The sequence below is a fragment of the Chelon labrosus genome (assembly GCF_963514085.1).
Source record: "Chelon labrosus genome assembly, chromosome: 13".
Classification (NCBI taxonomy): Eukaryota; Metazoa; Chordata; class Actinopteri; order Mugiliformes; family Mugilidae; genus Chelon; species Chelon labrosus.
Window position 1 is genome coordinate 29,438,754 of NC_140346.1, and position 23,236 is coordinate 29,461,989.

The window sequence follows — 23,236 nt, forward strand, 5'->3', positions numbered from 1 at the left end:
TCCATGTTGAAGCACGGCGGCTGCAGCATCATGTTCTGACGGATCAGATCCAGAATATTTTTGCAATCAAATTAAAGGCAGCTCCAACTAAGATTTTAGTTTCTATCTTTCTGTATCTCTTTGACTCTCAGTGTCATTGCATGTTTTCATTTTTAAGCAAGTTTTAAGTTTCTAATAGTGTTTTAAACATATTCTGCATCTGGAATATCAGTAAATGATATTCTGGCTGTAACCTTTTTAAAATGAACCAACATTTCCCTGTTAGAAACTAGAAAGTCCATGAAGGCTGCCAAAGGTTACTGACTGCAGAGCACGGATAAATCTGCCAGGGAGCAGAGGACAAGTAAACAACAAACACAAATCATGATAAATGTCACCAGCACCAGAAATCATGATAACTACATTTATTTTTAATGAAACCACTCAGGCTTACAGTTTTTGACTGATTTTCAATAAATTACACAAAAATACAAAACATTTCCAAAACTGTCAGGTCAGGCTGAACAACCTTCTGTTCCCAACGAGTCTCAGGTGTCTGATTTTCCCTACAGCACCTTAAATGCATCAGTTCACAGACGATATGTTGGATCACCAACAGTCACTTCACTTGCTGAGCACATCTGGCCAGCCAGAATCCGCCCTGCTGAAGTGCCCCTGAGCAGAACGCAGCCAGCTGGACCTCTGGAGAGGACAAGATGGCGTCCGTCAGTGCAGGATGAGTTTGAGCAGCAGATGGACGGATGGTCAGCTTCAGAGGAAGGAGGTGAAGACCTTCATCTCTGCTTCAGCGCTGGTAGGAGGAGCAGAGGAGGATTTGACCTTCGACCCGCTGCGCTTCCTCCTGGCCCTGCGGTTCTTAAACCACACCTGGAAACAAGAAAGAGACAGAGAGAGAGATTTAGTGTTACGATGGTGAAGCAGGGACTTTAAATAAGATCATAAATAAGAAGAAAAATAAGAAATAAGCAGATTGAACATGTTGTGAAAATGGCTCCTTGACTGGTTTGGTCTCGTGTGTAAAACTGAAGTCTTGTCTAATTTACAGGTTTGATACTAAAACGTTGTAAAGAAACAAAGCTCACTGAGAATCTGTGCGTAAAATGCAGTTTGGAAACATTTACGCACAACGTGGAGCCTTTTACGCACGTTAATAACCACCACTCTGTTTGTCTTTCTGCAGACTCACCCTGACGGTCTCCTCGCTCAGCCCGGTGCTCCTCGCCACCTCAGCGCGCGCCTCCACCGCCGGGTAGTCGGTGAGCTCGAACAGAGCCTCCAGCTGTTTGGTCTGAGTGTCGGTGAACACCGTCCTCATCCGGGCCTTCTGGCGCGTCTGCGACGGGGCCTGGTGGAAACTGTTGTACCCCGCCATGGACTGAGCATCTGGTAAAATAAAAAAGACAACAGGAAACATTTAGAGGGATGAGAAACAACAGCTGATGCTGAAAGTTGTGGTTTGACCAGAGAGGTTTAAGTTTTAAATGTGGACATACCTGCAGAGTCGTGGCTGAAGTGCATGTAAACTCCAGAGTTTGGATAAATCCCGGTGAAGTCTGTGTGATACGGGTTAAACGCGTCACCGAAGCTCAGCCCTCGGTACTGCACGCAGCCCGACACAAACACAGGGACCGGGACTGGGACCTGTGCGGGAGCCCTGAAGCTCCCCGAGTCCAGACAGAACCCGCCGGGGATCCCCCGCAGATATCCATCAGAGGAAAACTCCTGCGGCTTGTGTCCAATCTGAGGAGAGAGGATGCGCTCGATGCTGAAGTCTGAAACTCTGCTTCCCTCCATGCTGCTGCTGCTGCTGTGACCTCTGAGCTCTGGAGGTCCAACAGTGTCCAGTTTTTAAACCCAACCAAACACCTGAGACATGTTTAATATGTTAATGAGGCTCATTGAAGTCAGGGTTTGATGGTGGAGCTTCAGTCAGACATGAAGAGGGATCTGAACTTTGATTTGACCCTGAGGGATGATGTGATGATGGGACTCAATATGCAAACACTTTGACTCAACTGGCTTCATTTAGTTGGTCCATTTAATCTCCTTTTGAGGTTTTAAGTTTCACTCTGACTTCAAACATCTGAATGAATCCTCTTGTTGTTCTAGTTTCTGAGCCATGGACAGAATTTACTGATTTAAAAAAACTTTAGATTTAAAATCTACTTGGACCTGGTCATTCATTTCAGTCTGCAGCTTTATTTTTGGATCTTATGTGGATTAAAATGTGATTAAAAGTCAATTTAAAGCTTTAGTCTTTATGATTTCAGACAAAAAAATAAGTATTTTACTGCTTTTATATATTTTTAAGACAAACAATAAATAATGTGGAAAACAGACAGAATAACACACAATAAACATTTAAAGTCTTAATTATGGTTTTGAATCTTAATTACCTGTCAAAATAAACTATTAATAAAATAAACTATTAATTTTACTTCGTCTGTAAAATTAGATCCAAAATAAAACTTTGATATAATCACTAAACATCCTAAAATTAATATTTTATAAACATACAGTTCAGTAAAGTCAGTGAATCAATGCCAGCATGTTTCTCTTTAATATTTATTTTTTCTTCAGTTTCAAACTTTTATTTTCTTTATATTTATCTGCAGTAAATGCTTCTGACCAGCAGGTGTCGCCACACTCCACTGTAGCGCTCAGAGAAATGAAATGTGACTAATAAAAAACCTTCCTTTATCTATAGCCCTAGATAGATAAATAGATAGATAGATAGAACGTACTGAACCATTTAAAACTCTCCAGAGGATCTTTGTCTGAAGCATAGACTGTATATAAATATGGACAACATGTGTTTTAGTTTAATTAATACTACGCTCTGCTCTGCCTCCACCTTACATGTTGGATTATACACTGGACTGATTTATTGGAGTCCCACAGAACCATTTTATGGAGCGGTTGGCATGGCAACTGGTGGTCGCCATTATGTCACATCCTGTTTCTATAGCGTCAAATAACTAAAATGAAACTTACGCAAAAACATTGACATTCATCAGCATTATATTGACTACCTAAAAGAAAGAAACTATCCTTGACGTGTATCTTAGTGTTTTAGTTTGACCCAAGTCCCGCCCACTAACATGGAGGGGGTGGAGCTTATGACCTATACTGCAGCCAGACACCAGGGGGAGCTCTGCTTGATTTGGCTTCACTTTAGAGGAGCTGTTCCTCCGTCCATCTTTATACAGTCTGTGGTTGGAACACAACCAGTCAATGAACTTTTCTCACATTTCTTTTCCAGCTTGATTATTTTCAACAGATCAGAGGAAACTTGAGAGGAATTTAACTATATTTACAGTTTTACAGTTTGAGGTTAGGTACACAGTTCATTAGGTACACTAGTGAAACCAGTCCTGCAGTAGATCTAGTCTCCATGAAGGTTCTGGTGTTCAGCTTTAGTTTCTAATCACTGACACATGTTGATTCAACTGGGTTTCCATTTAGTAGAACTATTGATTCATAGCTTGTTCCTAAACATGGATCATCTCCTCAAACCACAACCTCCATCCTCCACAATGATCATCCAGGTGAATCACCACCTTTCTGACGCTGCTTCAACTTCAACATTATTTAGAGGGTTTATCTACAATTAAATATCCACATTTGAAACCTTTTACACAGATCAATAATAGTTTTTATAATTATAGGATGAACAAATGAACTCCTAATGTGTGCATTATCCATGAATGTGTGAGTGCTTGTGTGAGTGAATGGGTAGATGTGACTGTAAACTGCTTTGAGTACCAACAGGTAGAAAGGCGCTAAATAAAACAAGACCATTTACCGTTTACCATCATCATCAGTTACTTTATTTAGGAGGAGTCATCTGATCTCAACATATCCAGAAACACAGCTGTGCAGCGTGGTGAAGACTTGTCGACTGCATGTGACAGCTGTTGATGTTTTATCAGGACGTTGACGACGTTTACATTAGAGGAAACCAGACTGAGAAGCAGGAATGACCAACATCTATCAGCGTCATGTCCAGACTTCCTCCCGTCCTCACAACCATCCAACTAACAATATAAAGAACATATTCCACAGTATTCAGGTGTTAATAAGTCCAACTACTTATTGGTACAACAAGCTTGAAATATAAACCTTTTACCTTTATCCCCACACCCATCACCCCAGGAAATACAACCAAATGAAATATAAAGAGATAAACAATCACAAAATCAAACCATAAATTAAACGACCCCCACCGGAGTAAAAAGAGACAATTTAATATTAATGATGGTTTTGATTCATGTATTTTAGGTCATAAATGTAGAATCTAAAGAAAGAGACTGACAGAGAAATAAAAAGATCTTTAGCTTTTCAAAAATCATGGCAGCGATTGTTGTTGATGTGTTTCTGACATGTTAAGATGATGTTAACACATCTTTAACACGTGGTGAAAGAACACGCTAACAACACGCTAACAGCTTCTTCTCTGAGCTGTTTCTCTTTCATACAGACATGGTGAGTTCAGGACCTCAGGATGTTGATTCCCTTCACGGCGACACACACCATCTCCCGCAGCTTCTCCGGAGGAAACCTTAAAATCACATCGTCTTCGTCGTCATCGTAGTCCTGGGTCCTCTTGGTCGTCTCTATGAGCTCGAGCATCCAGGAGAACTCGTTCTGAACGACGGTCGGAACCTCTCGTTCAATTTCTCTCCAGTTGGTCGCCTGAGGATGAGAAACAGATGACCTTTAGCCTTCCTGTCTCCTCCCTCTGGTTCATGATGATGTTATTTTACTCTGGAAAGGAGCTCGTCTTCTTTAGTTGAATTATTCACTAAATGGTGGATTCTCATAATATTGCTATGTCTCAGTTTTTCTGTTTTTCTATCAGAAATAAAGTTTTACTTCATGTAATTGTTTGAAATGAACGTAGATGGTTCCTCACTATGTTTGTCACGGTTCTGGTTTTGATTTCCTGTTTTATTTTGTTAAGTTTTCCTTGTTTCCTGTCTTGCCTTCTCCCTGTCCTGTGATTTCCTACCTGTGTAACTGTAATTGAGTTGTATCAGTAAAGATTAATTTTCCCTAAAGGAAAGATATAGCTCACTTCGCCCAAAACCCAGATTTTCCATTTTCCCGGTGACACGTAAAGGCACCATGTATTTGTGGATCTGCGGATCTGAGCAGCGTGAAAATAGTCTCAAAACTCTGTGTGCGTGCGCAGCCTGATCTGTCCGTATGCGTAGGCTAGACACTCGTAAGTGCAAGAAGTCTTTTGAAAACGAAAAGGATGAGCTTTGTGAAGTTGAACGATCTGATTTGTGAATTTGCAAAACAATCACACACGTTCAGATAGCTAGGTACGCATTTGTGAATGTCATGTTTCACGTGTGGATCATGGAACATGCATTTGTGACCATTTTGAGACTAATTTCACTCCATGTTCTGACATCCATTCAATCATTCTCAATTGTCGTTTCAGTGATGGCAGACTAACTTCCTGCCCAGCTGCCTGCCTTTTTTGCGACAGGAAGGAGTGAACTGTTTTGGCCCATATGTCATCAAAATCAGGCGGTGCAGTGAGAAACGTAGGGGGGGTCATACTTAAGTGTCTCACAACTCGATGTGTCCACTTGGACCCACTAACCAGTCTCAATGCAGATGCCTTCCTCTTGGCATTGAGGCGTTTCATTGCTTGCAGAGGCACCCCTTTGGAGATCTCTGATCAGGGGACAACCTTCCAAGGTGCAGAGAGGGAGGTCAAAGAGGTGTTCGTGGAGCCACAGCTACATGAGAGACTGGCTAAACAATGGATCAAGTTTCAGTTCAACCCACCAGCAGCTCCCCATTTCGGTGGGGCATGGGAGTGTGAAATATAGTCTGTGAAGAAAGCTCTGCAGGTTGTTACTGAAGCTCAGTCTCTCCAAGAAGAAGTTCTGCTTACAATTTTGATTGGTTACCCCTAGGGTACATGTCATCAGACGACAGGTGGACAACGTCTGGGTGCAATTTCTCAGAAGCTACTTTCCATCTCTTCAAGTCTGCCAGAAGTGACAGACATTGTCGTGATGATTGTTAATCCTCAGCTGCCATGTTCTCACTGGCCTGTTGGGAAGGTGGTCAAGCTTATTCCGATTCCCGGTGGGTGCGTATGAGCAGCAGAGGTCCAGGCCAAGAACAGGACTTACCTACGGCCAGTAGCACATCTGGTTCAGTTACATGCTGTTCCAGATGACAATGCTGATCCTGGTACTTCTGTATCATAGGCAATTTATCTAGTTTTCGGGACAGCACGAGGACACGGGACCACGAGAACGGAAGACACAGAGTGGGCTGGAGACGAGGCAGGACAGTGCGAGCGCCGACCAACAGAAAGAAAAACCCAGAGCGTTGCAACGTGACGTACTCGTAGCAGCAGAGCATAGCGCTCTGCCTGGTGGGTAAGTACCTCCTTTTGGGCCTTAGTAACGCTCTGGTGTGTGTTTGTGTGGCAGCACTGTAACTCGCGTGTTGTGTGGACACCCATATTGGTGTTTTTATTTCCAGGACGCTCACTGCAAGTAGCAGCCGAGGCACCTGTAGCACCTGGCGCGGCCGCAGATCTCCGTCATGACCATGGTAACCGGTCTGGCTGTCGCAATGGACTCATTTACTTGCCTGTTTATAAATGGACTATTTTAACATATTTGCTTACATTTTAGACTTTGGTTTTAAAACCTTTTAAGGTTTTAACGCTCTGTGGTATTTTATGTCAGTAATATAAGACCTTGCAATAAATTATTGTGTGCACCGGCATCAATTGTTTTCCCATCCTCTCCTTCCTCTGGTCGCTGTTAGTCTCTCCCCTGATTTTTTACAGAACCTGTGTTCCCCCTTTAACAATAACTTTTTTCTTCCTCATTATTCCACCACTCATTTCCCTCCTCCCCCCTCCTTACACAGAGACTGCTGCTCTATGTCTACAGAGAATGTCTTCATGAAGAAAGTAAGTCAAGGAGCATATTTACGTTATATTAATGTTTCGCAGCTTTATGTGGATTTTGAGCTGCTGTTTTAGGCTAGATATGTTAATTAAACCTGTCCATTATTAGAATACTCCAAGATAAGCTTGACTTTGTTTACAGTTTGTATTAAACCTCTGCTGTGTTACTGTCACAGAGAAACAACGTGTCAGTTCATCTCAAGTACTTAATGACTTTACTGATCACTAACTGTAAAGATGAAGAAATCCAGAGCTTCTACATCACAGGTGACCAGAAGAGCTGGAACTTCATCAGGAAGACCTGCACAAAAACAGGAGAAGAAGAAACTGTATTAAGGTATAAAAACTTTAAACACTGCTGCTTAAGAATTCTTAAGACTTTTCTTAATTTCTCAAAACATCAGATGATGTTCACACAAGTCCTGAAAGTCAACAAAGAGAACCCAACCAATCACATGAAACACAAATATTAGACTAGAATGAGCCAATATTACATGTCAGAAAGGTGCTCCTCTAGGTTTCCAAGTTAATTTCAAGGTCAAATCAGAGTCCAGAGAGAAACTGGGTCATGCAGCAAGACAACGAGCCCAAGAACACAAGTGGTTCTACAAAAGAATGGTTAAAGAAGAACAAGATGAATGTTTAGGAACGGCCAAGTCAAAGTCCTGACCTTAATCCAATAGAAATGTTGTGGAAGGACCTGAAGCAAGCAGTTGATGTGAGGAAACCCACCAACATCTCAGAACTGAAGTGGTTCTGTTCTGAGGAATGGGCTAAAATTCCTCCAAGCTGCTGTAGACCACTGATCAGCAGTTACCAGAAACATTTAGTGACAAGGAGGTCACAGCAGAGACTGGACACAAGGAGGACATGATATGTAATATTGGGTTCTCTTTGTCGACTTTCAGGACTTGTGTGAAAACTGTTTTGAGTCATTTTTAAGAAGAATTATTACTAATGATGAAGGAAGCAGCTCTGTTCGTCTACCTCTACCTCTTCCCTGAACTTTAACTCAAACATATTTCAGGTTCTCTGTCCCTTCATCTCTTACTGTTGATGAGATGAAGTCATGTCTTCATGTCTCAGTTCTTACCGTTCAAGGCGCTGACAAGCATGTAAACAATCTTCTTCGCATCTGAGGAGACGTTAGAAACCTCCAGGACGTCCAGGAAGGAGGAGACGGTCTGATTCTGAGGACGCTCATACGTCCCTTCACTGAACTGATCCAGCTGTGAGGAGGACATCATCATCATCATCATCATCAGTATTATTATAAAAGTGTCTACTTCAACATTTAAAACTGTATTTTCTCACTGATCCAGGTTTAGCTCCAGGATCTAAACCAGACCAGATGTCAATCATCTCACCGTCTCCTCCAGCTCAGAGAGGTCGTCCTGGTTCTTCAGGACCTCACAGAGTTTCGTCAGCAGCTCACGACGGGTCGACTCAGGAAGATCTGCCAGCGGCTGCATTGTAGATAGTTTCATCTCCAACTCTGCAGGAAACAGCTTCAAGTTTCAGCTCATATCAAACAACTACAGTTGATTTAAAACCAAGGTTTGGTCTACGGACGTTTGATGTTTTCTCATTTTGTCCAGTAAATGTTAAAAACATCATTAACTGCATTTAAAAATGACTTCATACTCAGACTTCCATCAATTTTCATCTAAACATCAATTAAAGCTTTGAGTTAAAGTTAAAATCTCCATTTTAACATTTAAACTAGGAACGTGATGATAAATACAAAGAAAGACTCACAAACCTTCCATTGCAACGAGGTCAGCAGGACGTTTTTTGACTGAGAACAGACGTCAAGATCAATAAATGATCCAGTCAAGATTTTACTGACTTTATACATGAAGACAGTAAAGATCAAAATAAAAAGTCTGACTTTAGTTTAAAGAAAAGTTGAAACAACTTACAGAAAACACCTGGGATTGACTTTGCTTTCACCTTAAAATCAACGTATGGGATTTCTGAATGAGATGAGAGAAGAAAAACAAAAGTTAAAATGAGTTCTACTCAGAAACACATGAACACATTGACAATGTTCTTACTCAGTTCATCTTCATCTAATATGATCTCCGCGAGGCCGTAGGCAAACATGGACTTTTCTGGAACAGTGAGGGACGTCACCTTGTCCTTGTTGAACTGGAGAAAGATTCAGAATCATTTATTAAACCTTTGAAGAGACTTTAAAGACAGAGACAGAGACATGAGCAAAGACCTGAGTCCTGATCTGATCACATGTAGAGACAAACTGAACCCACAGAAGAACTGAAGCAGCTTTAAAACTGCATCTAACAACCAAAGATGAGACAAAGACATCTGGACTAGAAGACATTTCCTCCAAGTGTTTCCTCCTGGTGGTGGAGTTTGTCCTTCAGGTGTAGGTGGACAGCTGAAAGGTTTCCTGTGTTGATCCAGGATTCCTTGAAAGGTTGATTCTCCAAGTTGGTGGTGGAGGTGTTAGTGTGTCCTTCAGGCGAGGCGATAGGAACCTAAACTCCCCACCAGTCATTTAGAGCTGAACACTTGGAGCAGGGATATGTAACTATATTTTGTTTGCTTCAATAAACGTACATACAAACATATTTAAAATGGCAGTTTTATCATATCTGGTTAAGTGTGCAGTCCTAAGTGAAGTGGCCCTCTGTTGTGTCGATGAAAAATTGTGGCCCCCTCCATCATTTAAGTTGCCCATCCCTGACTTGGAAACATCTTCTAGCCCAGATGTCTTTGATTCACCGTGTTCTTTAATTTATATCATGACCTGAACGACTGAGAACCTCCACAGACATGAAGGTTTAAAACTAGAGCCTGGATGACTTTGTCCTCAATGATCTGTGGACGTTTGTTCCCAACGTTATTTCTTTGTGGAAACACTGACCTCCATAGACCCAGTGAACAGTTTCCCAAAGAATGCTGACACGGATCCTGTATTCTTGGACGCCCTGATGATTTGGGCGTCACCGGTGTTGTAGACAATCTGGTTGACACACGCAAGTTTCTCTGACTTCTCCGGTTTCAGCTCATTCACTTTGTTCTGATTTATGTTCCTAGAGAATAAATCAGAATAAATCATAAATGAATAAAAATGTCAGATTTATTTTTTGACAAACAGTAAAACAGAAAGACGGAGGTGTTCTGTACCTGAAACTCTTCCCCTGAATATGGATTTCCTTCTTGATCAAGTGGACAGGTTCAGTCATTCCGTCCACTACGCCTCGTCCAACACCAATGATTGCCCCACCACCCTTGTATCCTCCACCGGCGCTGGCCTTCCCATCACTCTTTAACACAGAAATGAAGTCCTTCACCAGCACTCTCTCTTCACAATCTGGGAGGAGGTTAAAAATAAAAACACAACTTCTTTCTTTCTTTCTTTCTTTCTTTCTTTCTTTCTTTCTTTCTTTCTTTCTTAATTTCTTTGTGTGTCAGACCAGACTACTCACGTGGGGTCAACTCTTCTCCCTCCTCCAACAGCTCTGGCAGTTTGATGTTCAGAGATTCATACGTTGGAACTTTAAAGAATCCCTTCTTGCCGACTTTGACCAGAGTCATCAGCTCCATGTTCAGCAGTAGGTTCTTGTTGGGGATGAGGGTTTTTTCAGCTCCCAGAGCCTCCACAAATTTTCTGGTTTCAACCTTGAACATCTTCTGAGGACACAGAACGAGAAGAACAGTTTAAACTGAACAGAAACTAAACTCATAACCTGCTCAGCGACAGCTCCATCACCTCCATCATTAAAGGGACAGTCAGTTAATAATTATAATCCAGCATTCACAGAAAAACATTTAAATCAAGATCAACTTTTCTAACCATTAAACCATATGTTGACCATAAGTTTTCTCACCTGTCTGAACAGGGTTTTTTTACCTTTCTGCTCCAGTTAAAGCTCAGTAACTCGTATCAGCTGTCTGCTCACATCAGTTTGTGTGTCGTCGTTTCTCTGCAGCCTTTTACACGCGACGCCCCCACAATACTGTCGACGTAAACATGATCGGAAAATTACTGCTCTTTGTTTCTAAAGTAATAACAGTTGGCAGCACATAATAAAGATTTTAATCTACAGGGAGTTGTCAGGAATCTGGATGTTAAACCAGTTTTGCTCCATTTCCTCTCATTGGATGTTTCTGAAGTCATTCAGGGTTATCTTCCAGTGTTCATTATGTTGTGAGACAAACAGCAACACACTCAATATTTAACTGATTCATGGATTCACCATCATTTATACACTGATGTAAAGACAAAGGTACATAATGAACTGGTTACATTCATTCATTCGTTCATCTTCTGTAACCTCTTGTCCTGTGAAGGGTCATGGGGGTCTGGAGCCTATCCCAGCTGTCATTGGTCTAGAGGGGGGGTCCACCCTGGACAGGTCTCCAGTCTATCCCAGCTGTCATTGGTCTAGAGGGGGGGGTCCACCCTGGACAGGTCTCCAGCCTATCCCAGCTGTCATTGGTCTAGAGGGGGGGTCCACCCTGGACAGGTCTCCAGCCTATCCCAGCTGTCATTGGTCTAGAGGGGGGTCCACCCTGGACAGGTCTCCAGCCTATCCCAGCTGTCATTGGTCTAGAGGGGGGTCCACCCTGGACAGGTTTCCAGTCTATCCCAGCTGTCATTGGTCTAGAGGGGGGGGGGTCCACCCTGGACAGGTCTCCAGTCTATCCCAGCTGTCATTGGTCTAGAGGGAGGGGGGGTCCACCCTGGACAGGTCTCCAGTCTATCACAGGGCTAACACAGAGAGACACCCACACCTACGGCCAATCTAGAATCACCAATGAACCTAACCAGCATGTCTTTGGACGGTGGGAGGAAGCTGGAGAACCTGGAGAGAACCCACGCAGACACAGGGAGAACATGCAGACTACACACAGAAAGGAACCAGTCGGCCTGGATTAGAACCCAGAACCTTCTGCCTGGGAGGCATCAGTGCTGACCACCACACTAATGTGGGGTTTATTAACCCTTTATGCAGCAAGGAACTATATATCTTAACTCAGCACACATTCTACACTGCGTCCCAGTGTCTCTCAGTGAGGTTTAGGAGCATGTGGTTTTCACTCAGCCAATCAGAGAAGATCAAGGACACATTCTCACGTCAGATGTGGTCTGTAAGGTCCACCTCTGCATGAACGCTGAGTATCACTGTTTTATTAGGTTCCATGTTGTAATAATCTAAATACATGTTTACATTTGTTTACCACTTAAAGGCAAGTAATCATGGGAGTTTGACAAGTCTTCATGTGTTTTGTGGACTTGGAGAAGACCGATCATTCCCATTCCCTGGGGAACTTTATGGGGGGCTACTGAGGGAGTATGGGCTATGTGTGTGTGTGCGTGTGTGTCAGTCAGATCTTTGTAAAGAAGTGTGGAGGGGGCGTGGTGCTTCAGCTGCAGGGGAGAAGTGTGGAGAGGGCTCAGGAGAGCAGCGCCAGGTGAGAGTGATTAGCACACCTGCATCCTGTTGAGCTGATCGCTCTCTCCTTTTAATACAGTAGCGTGTTGGACCTGGAGGAGAGACCAGACACAACCGAGAGAGACACACACCTGGCTGTCGGCAGCGAGAAAGTATCAGTACGCCTGCGAACGACACAGAAGGATGTATGTGTTGTGATTTAAAATAAAGGAACTAAACGTCATCGCTATCCGAGTGATTCTCTGTTGAAGAACCCACAGTGGCATCTGAGTACACCACAAGAAGATACGTCCTAATTACCTCAGTGCCATGTGTCAATGATGTGGACGACAGCAACCACAATTTAACCCCTGCACTAATAGATTATTTTGTCGATGGCTCTGCAGCAGCTCTTAGTTCAACTCTAAACTTAGTTGCTCCTCTGAAAAAGAAGGTGATGAATGGGAGGAGGCTAGCTCCCTGGTATCATTCACAGTTGCGCTGTTTAAAACAGACAGTCTGAAAGCTATGAATCTGTCATTCCACCAATTCTGAAGAAGCTCGCATAGCCTGGAAAGATAGTTTAACAACTTCTAAAAAGCTCTCAGTAGTATTAGAACAGCATATTATTCATCATTAATAGAAGAAAACAAGAACAAGCCCAGATTTCTTTTCAGCACTGTAGCCAGGCTGACAAAGAGCCACAGCTCTGTTGAGCCATCTATTCCTTTAGCCCTCAGTAGTAATGACTTCATGAGCTTCTTTACTAATAAAATTGTCGGCATTAGAGAAAACATTCAAGGCATCCTTCCAACAGCTGTTAAAGATGTAAGTACAGTGACATTAGAAACTTCTGTAAGACCTAATCAACATCTGGAATCCTTCTCTCCAGTAGATCTTCCTGAGCTCTCTTCAACAATTACAGCATCTAGAGTGTTTCAGTGAGTGCCCTATGAAGGGTTAACTTTATACAGACGTTAGTCAGAGATGCTGTTTATATGAACAGGGTTGAGGCTGTCAACAAATAATTCAGTAACCTGATTTAGATTTAGTCAGACTGAAGGGAACCAAGCAGAATAAATGAGTCAGATCTTTGTAAAGAAGATACGTCCTAATGACATTTAGACTCTGACTCTGAGCATTTTGTTTCTCACCGTGACCTTTGAGTAACCGGCTCTACCTGCTGTCATGAACCTCTCACGCAGTGACAGTGATGTTGATCTGACAGAGGAATGCTTCCTTGTTGACTTTAATTAAAAATGAAGACATTATTGGGAGGAAGTGGAACAGGTCTCTACAGTTCATACCTGTTCATACCTGCACTTGTCCTTTAATCTGAGCATCTCCAAACTAAGCTGGAAAAAATAATGAAGTCATCAATCATCTCTGCAGTCACTGCTGATCACCAGTCACTATCAACCTCGTGGTACCGTGTAGATTTAGGATGTGGATTTGGGATCCTGAAGAAGTACTGGGATCCTGCTCAGATGTAGCACTAATTAACTCTGTACAGCATTTGTGACATGAACCAATCAGCCATAACATTATGACCGTGTATGACGGGTGAAGTGAACGGTTAGGGTTAGGGTTAGGGTTAGGAGGAGACAAGGATGGAGGAGAATATAATGAAGTCAGCAATCATCTCCACAATCACTGCTGATCACCAGTCACTATCAACCTCGTGGTACCGTGTATATTTAGGATGTGGATTTGAGATCCTGAAGAAGTCCTGAGATCCTGCTCAGATGTAGCACTAATTAAACTAAACCATCAGTTTGACCAATGACAGGAAGTGTTGTCCATATTTATATACAGTCTATGCTCTGTGTTGACAGTGTGTTTGTATTTTTGGAGAAGACCTACAACTAGTCATGTTACAAGACGTGCCGAGGCTTCGAAGCGTGTGTCGAGTAATGGAGGGGGCATTTTGAAGATTTAGGAGAGTGAGGAGAGAAAGATAGGTAAGAGGATGGAGCCAGCTAGGAAGAGACATATTCAGTGTCCTCTTTCACTTTCCTCTGCCTGTTTAAGCCCATGCCATTTGCCTAAAGTGACAGAAAAACATTACACAACCTGCCATATCATACTATACTACCATTTTGGGAAAATTTACACACACAGAATATATTCAAAAAATATTTTATCAAACACATGTGATAATTTAAGTAGAGAAATTATTTGGTCATACATTTTTTTGTACTTCATAGTCATTCCCAAGAGCCATTACAGACACAACAATTCAATGCATCACACATTATGTGGTTAAGAGCTCCAGCTGCCTGTGATTATACACCTGGCCAGTAGGTGGTGTCGTGTGCACGTGAAGCTTCAAGAGATGAACCCTTTCTCGCACCTATTGGCTCAAGTGGTTCGATGCCTCATGAGGCTTCATCTCACCATCACTACCTACAACCATTCCCATTCCCTGGGGAACTTTATGGGGGGCTACTGAGGGAGTATGGGATACGGGGGCCGTTGTTACGAGTCATCCAGTCGCTGTATAACCAAACTGAGAGCTGTGTCTGTATCCTCAACATAAAGTCAAGCACGGTGTCTCCAGTGGGTGTTGGACTCCACCCAGGCCGTCCCCTGTCCCCGGTCCTGTTCATGGTATTCATGGACAGGATCTCAAAGCCCAGCTGGGGTGAGGAGGGGGTCCGGTACAGGAGCCTCAGAATCCCTGCTTCTTGTAGATGATGTGGTTGTGTTGGCTCCATCAGACCACGACCTCCAGCACTGGGATGGTTTGAGGAGCTGTTGGGATGAGGGTCATTTGTTTACCACTGGCCCTGCGATGGACTGGCGACCTGTCCAGGGTGTACCCCCGCCTCTCGCCCGATGACAGCTGGGATAGGCTCCAGCAGACCCCCGTGACCCTTAACAGGACTAAACGGGTATAGAAGATGAATGAATGAATGAATGTTTACCACTGTGGTGTCCCCTGGTGTCATCTGTGAGAGTAACCACTGTTTGTCTCTCCTGCAGGTACCTGATCATGTGATCTGGAGCACCTGTGGTGCTGAGTGTGCCCAGGTTACAGAAAGGCGTACCTGTCTCATCAGTCTCTCTCTGCTCTTCTTCCCAGACACTTCAAGCTTTTTACACTTTACAACATTTGCACACACACTGTTCAGTCATGTCCATCATTCACCACTGACTTAGTGACTTTCACATCTCACATGTTTATTCTTAATTTGGCACATTAACTTGATTTAATCTGGTGAATAAATAAAATATAGTTTGGTTAAAATACTGGTGTGTCCCTGGGTTGTTGTGGCCACCTGAGCCAGGTCATGACAACCACTTAGTAAAGTAAAAGTAAAGCAGTCTTCTTACTGTCTACAATAACACTCTGGAGTGTTTCAGTGAGTGCCCTATGAAGGGTTAACTTTATACAGACGTTAGTCAGAGATGCTGTTTATATGAACAGGGTTATGAGGCTGTCAACAAATAATTCAGTAACCTGATTTAGATTTAGTCAGACTGAAGGGAACCAAACAGAATAAATGACTCAGATCTTTGTAAAGAAGATACGTCCTAATGACATTTAGACTCTGAATCTGACTCTGAGCTTTTTGTTTCTCACCGTGACCTTTGAGTAACCGGCTCTACCTGCTGTCATGAACCTCTCACGCAGTGACAGTAAAGTTGATCTGACAGAGGAATGCTTCCTTGTTGACTTCAATTAAAAATGAAGACATTATTGGGAGGAAGTGGAACAGGTATCTACAGTTCATACCTGTTCATACCTGCACTTGTCCTTTAATCTGAGCATCTCCAAACTAAGCTGGAAAAAATAATGAAGTCATCAATCATCTCTGCAGTCACTGCTGATCACCAGTCACTATCAACCTCATGGTACCATGTAGATTTAGGATGTGGATTTGGGATCCTGAAGAAGTACTGGGATCCTGCTCAGATGTAGCATTAATTAACTCTGTACAGCATTTGTGACATGAACCAATCAGCCATAACATTATGACCGTGTATGACAGGTGAAGTGAATGGTTAGGGTTAGGAGGAGACAAGGATGGAGGAGACAAGGATGGAGGAGACAGGGATGGATGGTCTGTCTGAAGCTTGCACTTGACAATATTCGCGACAGAGATGCGGAGTGGCTATGAGCTGGAAATCTATGAGCTGGAAATCCATTAGGACGGAGACCAGTTTGACAAGATAGAGGATGTCCAGAGAGGGAGAAACTGGCCAATGAATGAGTGTGACAAGGATAAGAGAGTCACCAGGAAGACCAAGAACGAGCTGCATGGTACTGTTCATGACACAACCCCCCAAGCAGGTCAGATCACCAAGAGACCATGGATAAGCCCAAAGCCTATTGCCCCTACTGCAGCAATACGCAACACTTCCTTGACCAGTGCTTGAACTTCAAGCAGTTAACCAAGGAGAAGAAGACAACCTGGGCAAAGTCCAGCAATCGCCGCCCAGTGTAGGTTGAGAGTCCTATGCAAGACGTTCAAGGGGAAGCACCTTGGTGAAGACCAGGCTTGGCTGGACACTGCAAGGGCCAGTCAAGTCTCCCCAACAGTGCAACTGCCCACAACAATGTCTGTTCGTATCCACCACCTCACCTGCGGCTGAACTCTTTAATCAGGTAGAGAAGCTCTGGCAGCTGGACACCGTGCCGTACAGAAACGAGAAGCTGGTGACTAGGTCACAGAGAGACCAAGAGGCCATGAACCTTCTAGAGGCAAAGACTAGGAGAGTGGAGGTGGATGGAGTCCTCAGATACGCCACCCCACTGTTGTAACATGCCTATACTCACAGCACAGCCTGAAGCTGTACTCCCCATCCTACGTAGCACGGAGAAGCGTCTTGGCAGAGACCCGGTGAAGACAGAAGCATGTCAAGCAGAGATCATGAAGCTAAAGAAGGCTGGCTAGAAGGCTTCGAACTGCGACAGTGGGCCAGCAGCCTGCCAGATGTCATCAGCCACCTGCCCAAGGAGATCAGGCCAGAGAGTAGTGAACAGTTGCTAAACCACACAAACATGGACCCACAAGAACCTGCCCTGGGGCTGCGTTGGTTATGCCAATCAGATATCAGATATGCTGCGGTATAAGTCATGGTCGATGGAGCGCTCCCCTGCTACCATTAGGAACATCTACAAGGTGCTGGCCAGCCTGTATGACCCCCTAGGGTTCCTCGTGCCATATACTACGAGAGCCAAAGTGCTTGTTCAGCAGTTATGGGACAAGAAGCAAGAGTGGGACGACCCTCTGCTGCCCATGAGTTGCTCACGGCGTGGCAAGACTGGGAAAATGAGTTTCAGTACCTGGACAACATCAGACTGCCTTGTAGCACCGCATTATGTAATAACACCGCATTATGTGACAATGTAATAAATTTGCACGCCATTATGTAATAACTGCCGCATTTTGTAATGATTTGTCACATTATGTAATAAACTTCTTGAACGCAATAAGTAATACATTTTGCCGCATTATGTAATACGTTATTACATATTGCGGTTGTTACTGCATAATGCGGGTGTTGTGTTTTTTTTTTTTGCAAAATGTAACAATTGGTGCATTATGTAATAACCAAGCAAAATTGACATTAAAATAGCAAAACAATGTGTATTTTACTCAAAATTAATGCTTACAAATAAGTAGTAATATAACGAGGCAATTAAGTATTTAATCAACTAAATGAAAAACTATTCAGCTGCAACATACAGCCTAACACACTGATCACACAATGGAACTGCAGAATAATAAAGTGAATTTTAACACTGTTCTTTACCTACAGTAAAACAGGCCATGACTCACATTTCACACACATATAGCCAAACTAGCAGTATATGGAGGGAACTGCCTATCAGAATTCTGTTTGATTTATGCTGTTCAGGCACTTAGCCTAAGCCACTACTTGACATTGCTCCTCGTGCAAGGTACTGATTGGGACTCATGGTGTCTATTCTGGCTAGGCTAGGCCTGCTAGTGGAAAGGCAATGTTTAAACGTAAGTTATTATCTATGATTTTTTTATTTATTTATTGTACTACAAACTAAGCAGGATTTAGACTGAGATACTGTGTCCTCAATGAACTTGAAAAGAAAACCTTTTATGCTAGTACTGTATGTGTTAGCTTAGCTTATGTTTGGCTATGTCAACACCAGCTAACTAATATAATATAATATCTGACAGTCTCTGTTTCCTTCTCTCTCACACATTTGAATCTATTGATAGGAATAATGCAAAAATATTTTTAAAAGGTCCATGTTTATTGAGTTTATTGAGTCATTTATGCGTAAGTTGACAGGATGCTACGCTACCTTTTTGAATATTTGAGCATTTTAAAGAATTAGCAGTAGGCTAACAGACTAGTAGCCTAGACTAAAGCATCAGTATTACTATAGACATTCATAGTGCTCCACTTTGCTCAAAATGGCTGGTTTTGTTAGCTGTATATAAATCCATATAATCGCAACAAATGCTAAGAACATACTAAGGCTAACTTGCTGTGTTAGCCTCAAAATATATTATCGTTATTATTATTATTATTAATAATAATAATAATAATAATAATAATATTATTATTGTTATTTTTATGTTCGTCTACTATTGTTATTTTCTTCTATTATTGTGTTAAATGTTCCAAATGTAAAGCACTTTGAGCTGCATTCTATGCATTATTATTATTATTATTATTATTATTATTAACAAAACAGAAATCATAAGTTAATAGGGCACATTCCCACATTGGTAATGCCATATTAGAGTTTATTAAGAATTAGCATTACCATGGAATATACTGAATATTCAGTAGAACATTCCCTATTTAATTATGACTTCCTCCCCCCACAGATCTTCTATTTACCACTCTGCTGACCTGCACCCTTTGGGTCTCATCTGATGGGTACGGGCAGCAGCAGACTATGAGTGAGGATGTCTACAAGGTCATTGTTAGTAAGCTAAGGGGAGAGTTCAATGTACCTGTAGCTGAACGGACAAGAGCTCAAAAAAATGCTTTAGTGAGGCTGTGTAATAGTTCTAGAACACTGTTCAATTTTACGTTTCCACTTTATTATCCACTACAGTTCCATTGTGTGTGTGACGTGTTAGGCTGTATGCTGTGGCTGGATTGTTTTTCATTTAGTTGATTGAGATATTGGGCCTATTATCAAAGATTGCCATAATATTTGCTGTTCATTACACATTGTTAATCCATGATGTCTGTACCTCTACAGGATGGTATCTGTTCTTTGTCTAAACAAGGCATTATTGGGCATTTAGAGAATAAATCATTTGAAATAATGAACTGTTCGACATCAGTCATTTGTTCTGCAACTATTTTTTGTCTCTTACTCTGGGTTTGCATAATATAGGCTATCCTACATTTTTGTGTCAGAATAATACTTAGTACCATTTTGTGACACTGCCAGTGCTACATTAATGCAGGTACTATTACTGTAGGTGGAAATATGTATTATGAAGGAATGTTAAGGTTACATGGAACATGACATTTATTGAATAGGCGAGACTACATGGTGCTGCTGTGCACAGCCCATGTTTAATTATTTGGTGCTGTATGTCTTTTCTTTACTGCTGCTTGAGCATAGACAGAGATTTAGTTGACAATTTTATAAATTGGTTAACTATCAGAAGCACTTACCTCCAAACTTGATCTCATGACTAATCTGACTGCAAATATTAATTGAAAAGAACCCCTTGTGCATTTAAATGAGCACAACCAAAGTTAAAAGGTGGATTGTTACAATGTAAGCTGAGCAATAGTTGACATACTGTCCTCTTAATTTTCATTTTTGAGTAAAATACACATTATCATGCTGTTTTCAATCAATGAAAATGTCAATTTCGGTTGGTTTTTACATAATACACCAATTGTTACATTTTGCTAAAAAAAAAATGGCAACACCCGCATTATGTAGTAACAACCGCAATATGTAATAACTTATTACATAATGCAGCAAAATGTATTACATATTGCGTTCAAGAAGTTTATTACATAATGCGGCAGATTATTACAAAATGCGGCAATTATTACATAATGGTGTGCAAATTTATTACATTATTACATAATGTGGTGTTATTACATAATGCGGTGTTACATGCCTCGCTGCTACATTACTCATACATCTCATAAGAAGGCCACATTAGCCAGTCTGGTTCTCTGATAACTACATTTATTTGAATGAAACCACTCAGGCTTACATGTTGGGACTGTGTTTAAAACCTTCACACTGATGATTTTCAATAAATTAAACAAAGACACAAAACATTTTCAAAACTGTCAGCTCAGGCCGAACAAGGAAGTCTCAGGTGTCTGATTTTCCTCAAATGCATCAGTTCCCAGACGATATGTTGGATCACCAACAGTCTCTTCACTTGCTGAGCACATCTGGAGAATCCAGCCAGAATCCGCCCTGCTGAAGTGCCTCTGAGCAGAACGCAGCCAGCTGGACCTCTGGAGAGGACAAGATGGCGTCCGTCAGTGCAGGATGAGTTTGAGCAGCCGATGGACGGATGGTCAGCTTCAGAGGAAGGAGGTGAAGACCTTCAATACTGCTTCAGCGCTGGTAGGAGGAGCAGAGGAGGATTTGACCTTCGACCCGCTGCGCTTCCTCCTGGCCCTGCGGTTCTTAAACCACACCTGGAAACAAGAAAGAGACAGAGAGAGAGATTTAGTGTTATGATGGTGAAGCAGGGACTTTAAATAAGATCAGAAATAATAAGAAAAATAAGAAATAAGCAGATTGAACATGTTGTAAAAATGGCTCCTTGACTGGTTTGGTCCCGTGTGTAAAACTGAAGTCTTGTCTAATTTACAGGTTTGATACTAAAACGTTGTAAAGAAACAAAGCTCACTGAGAATCTGTGCGTAAAATGCAGTTTGGAAACATTTACGCACAACGTGGAGCCTTTTACGCACGTTAATAACCACCACTCTGTTTGTCTTTCTGCAGCTTATTGATCATCTCGGACTCACCCTGACGGTCTCCTCGCTCAGCCCGGTGCTCCTCGCCACCTCAGCGCGCGCCTCCACCGCCGGGTAGTCGGTGAGCTCGAACAGAGCCTCCAGCTGTTTGGTCTGAGTGTCGGTGAACACCGTCCTCATCCGGGCCTTCTGGCGCGTCTGCGACGGGGCCTGGTGGAAACTGTTGTACCCCGCCATGGACTGAGCATCTGGTAAAATAAAAAAGACAACAGGAAACATTTAGAGGGATGAGAAATAACAGCTGATGCTGAAAGTTGTGGTTTGACCAGAGAGGTTTAAGTTTTAAATGTGGACATACCTGCAGAGTCGTGGCTGAAGTGCATGTAAACTCCAGAGTTTGGATAAATCCCGGTGAAGTCTGTGTGATACGGGTTAAACGCGTCACCGAAGCTCAGCCCTCGGTACTGCACGCAGCCCGACACAAACACAGGGACCGGGACCGGGACTGGTGCGGGAGCCCTGAAGCTCCCCGAGTCCAGACAGAACCCGCCGGGGATCCCCCGCAGATATCCATCAGAGGAAAACTCCTGCGGCTTGTGTCCAATCTGAGGAGAGAGGATGCGCTCGATGCTGAAGTCTGAAACTCTGCTTCCCTCCATGCTGCTGCTGCTGCTGCTGCTGTGACCTCTGAGCTCTGGAGGTCCAACAGTGTCCAGTTTTTAAACCCAACCAAACACCTGAGACATGTTTAATATGTTAATGAGGCTCATTGAAGTCAGGGTTTGATGGTGGAGCTTCAGTCAGACATGAAGAGGAATCTGGACTTTGATTTGACCCTGAGGGATGATGTGATGATGGGACTCAATATGCAAACACTTTGACTCAACTGGCTTCATTTAGTTGGTCCATTTAATCTCCTTTTGAGGTTTTAAGTTTCACTCTGACTTCAAACATCTGAATGAATCCTCTTGTTGTTCTAGTTTCTGAAACATGGACAGAATTTACTGATTTAAAAAAACTTTAGATTTAAAATCTACTTGGACCTGGTCATTCATTTCAGTCTGCAGCTTTATCTCTGGATCTTATGTGGATTAAAATGTGATTAAAAGTCAATTTAAAGCTTTAGTCTTTATGATGTCTTTATTTTACAAATCATAAATAATGTGGAAAACAGACAGGATAACACAGAATAAACATTTAAAGTGTTAATTATGTTTTTGAATCTTAATTACCTGTCAAAATAAACTATTAATAAAATAAACTATTAATTTTACTTCGTCTGTAAAATTAGATCCAAAATAAAACTTTGGTATAATCACTAAATATCCTAAAATTAATATTTTATAAACATGCATGTTTCTCTTTAATATTTATTTTTTCTTCAGTTTCAAACTTTTATTTTATTTTTATATTTATCTGCAGTAAATGCTTCTGAGCAGCAGGTGTCGCCACACTCCACTGTAGCGCTCAGAGAAATGAAATGTGACTAATTAAAAACTACTGATACACGACTAGACACTGACCATGGCATCACTCTGGTGTATGAATGTGTGAGTGCTTGTGTGAGTGAATGGGTAGATGTGACTGTAAAGTGCTTTGAGTACCAACAGGTAGAAAGGCGCTAAATAAAACAAGACCATTTACCGTTTACCATCATCATCAGTTACTTTATTTAGGAAGAGTCATCTGATCTCAACGTGTCCAGAAACACAGCTGTGCAGCGTGGTGAAGACTTGTCGACTGCATGTGACAGCTGTTGATGTTTTATCAGGACGTTGACGACGTTTACATCAGAGGAAACCAGACTGAGAAGCAGAATGACCAACATCTATCTGTGTGACAACCATCCAACTAACAATGAGTTAAAAACAAGCTGAGATGGAGCTGCACTCACTCCATCACCTGTCAGGTCAGCTCTTTGTTTATTTATTTGAATATTTATTTGTGCTGTTCAACTAAA

At 42.2% G+C, this 23,236-nt stretch overlaps 1 protein-coding gene across 3 annotated transcripts; it reads right to left on the minus strand.

Moving 5' to 3' along the window:
* Positions 1-3,363: 3,363 nt before the first annotated feature.
* Positions 3,364-10,892, minus strand: LOC311497711 (uncharacterized protein). 3 transcript variants are annotated; one of them, XM_084558063.1, is made up of 11 exons: positions 10,810-10,892; positions 10,408-10,612; positions 10,106-10,292; positions 9,843-10,011; positions 9,010-9,103; positions 8,875-8,928; positions 8,715-8,750; positions 8,320-8,447; positions 8,046-8,181; positions 7,183-7,253; positions 3,364-4,695 (listed from the first exon to the last, which is right to left on the minus strand). In XM_084558063.1, the coding sequence occupies exons 2-11, from the start codon at positions 10,607-10,609 to the stop codon at positions 4,492-4,494; spliced, it is 1,281 nt and encodes a 426-aa protein (XP_084414189.1). In that variant the 5' UTR covers positions 10,610-10,612; positions 10,810-10,892; the 3' UTR covers positions 3,364-4,491. The 3 variants fall into 3 exon arrangements, with proteins under 3 accessions (XP_084414189.1, XP_084414191.1, XP_084414190.1); XM_084558065.1 differs by having other exon boundaries at positions 10,408-10,609; positions 10,833-10,879; XM_084558064.1 differs by having other exon boundaries at positions 10,833-10,877.
* Between the last annotated feature and the right edge of the window lie 12,344 nt (positions 10,893-23,236).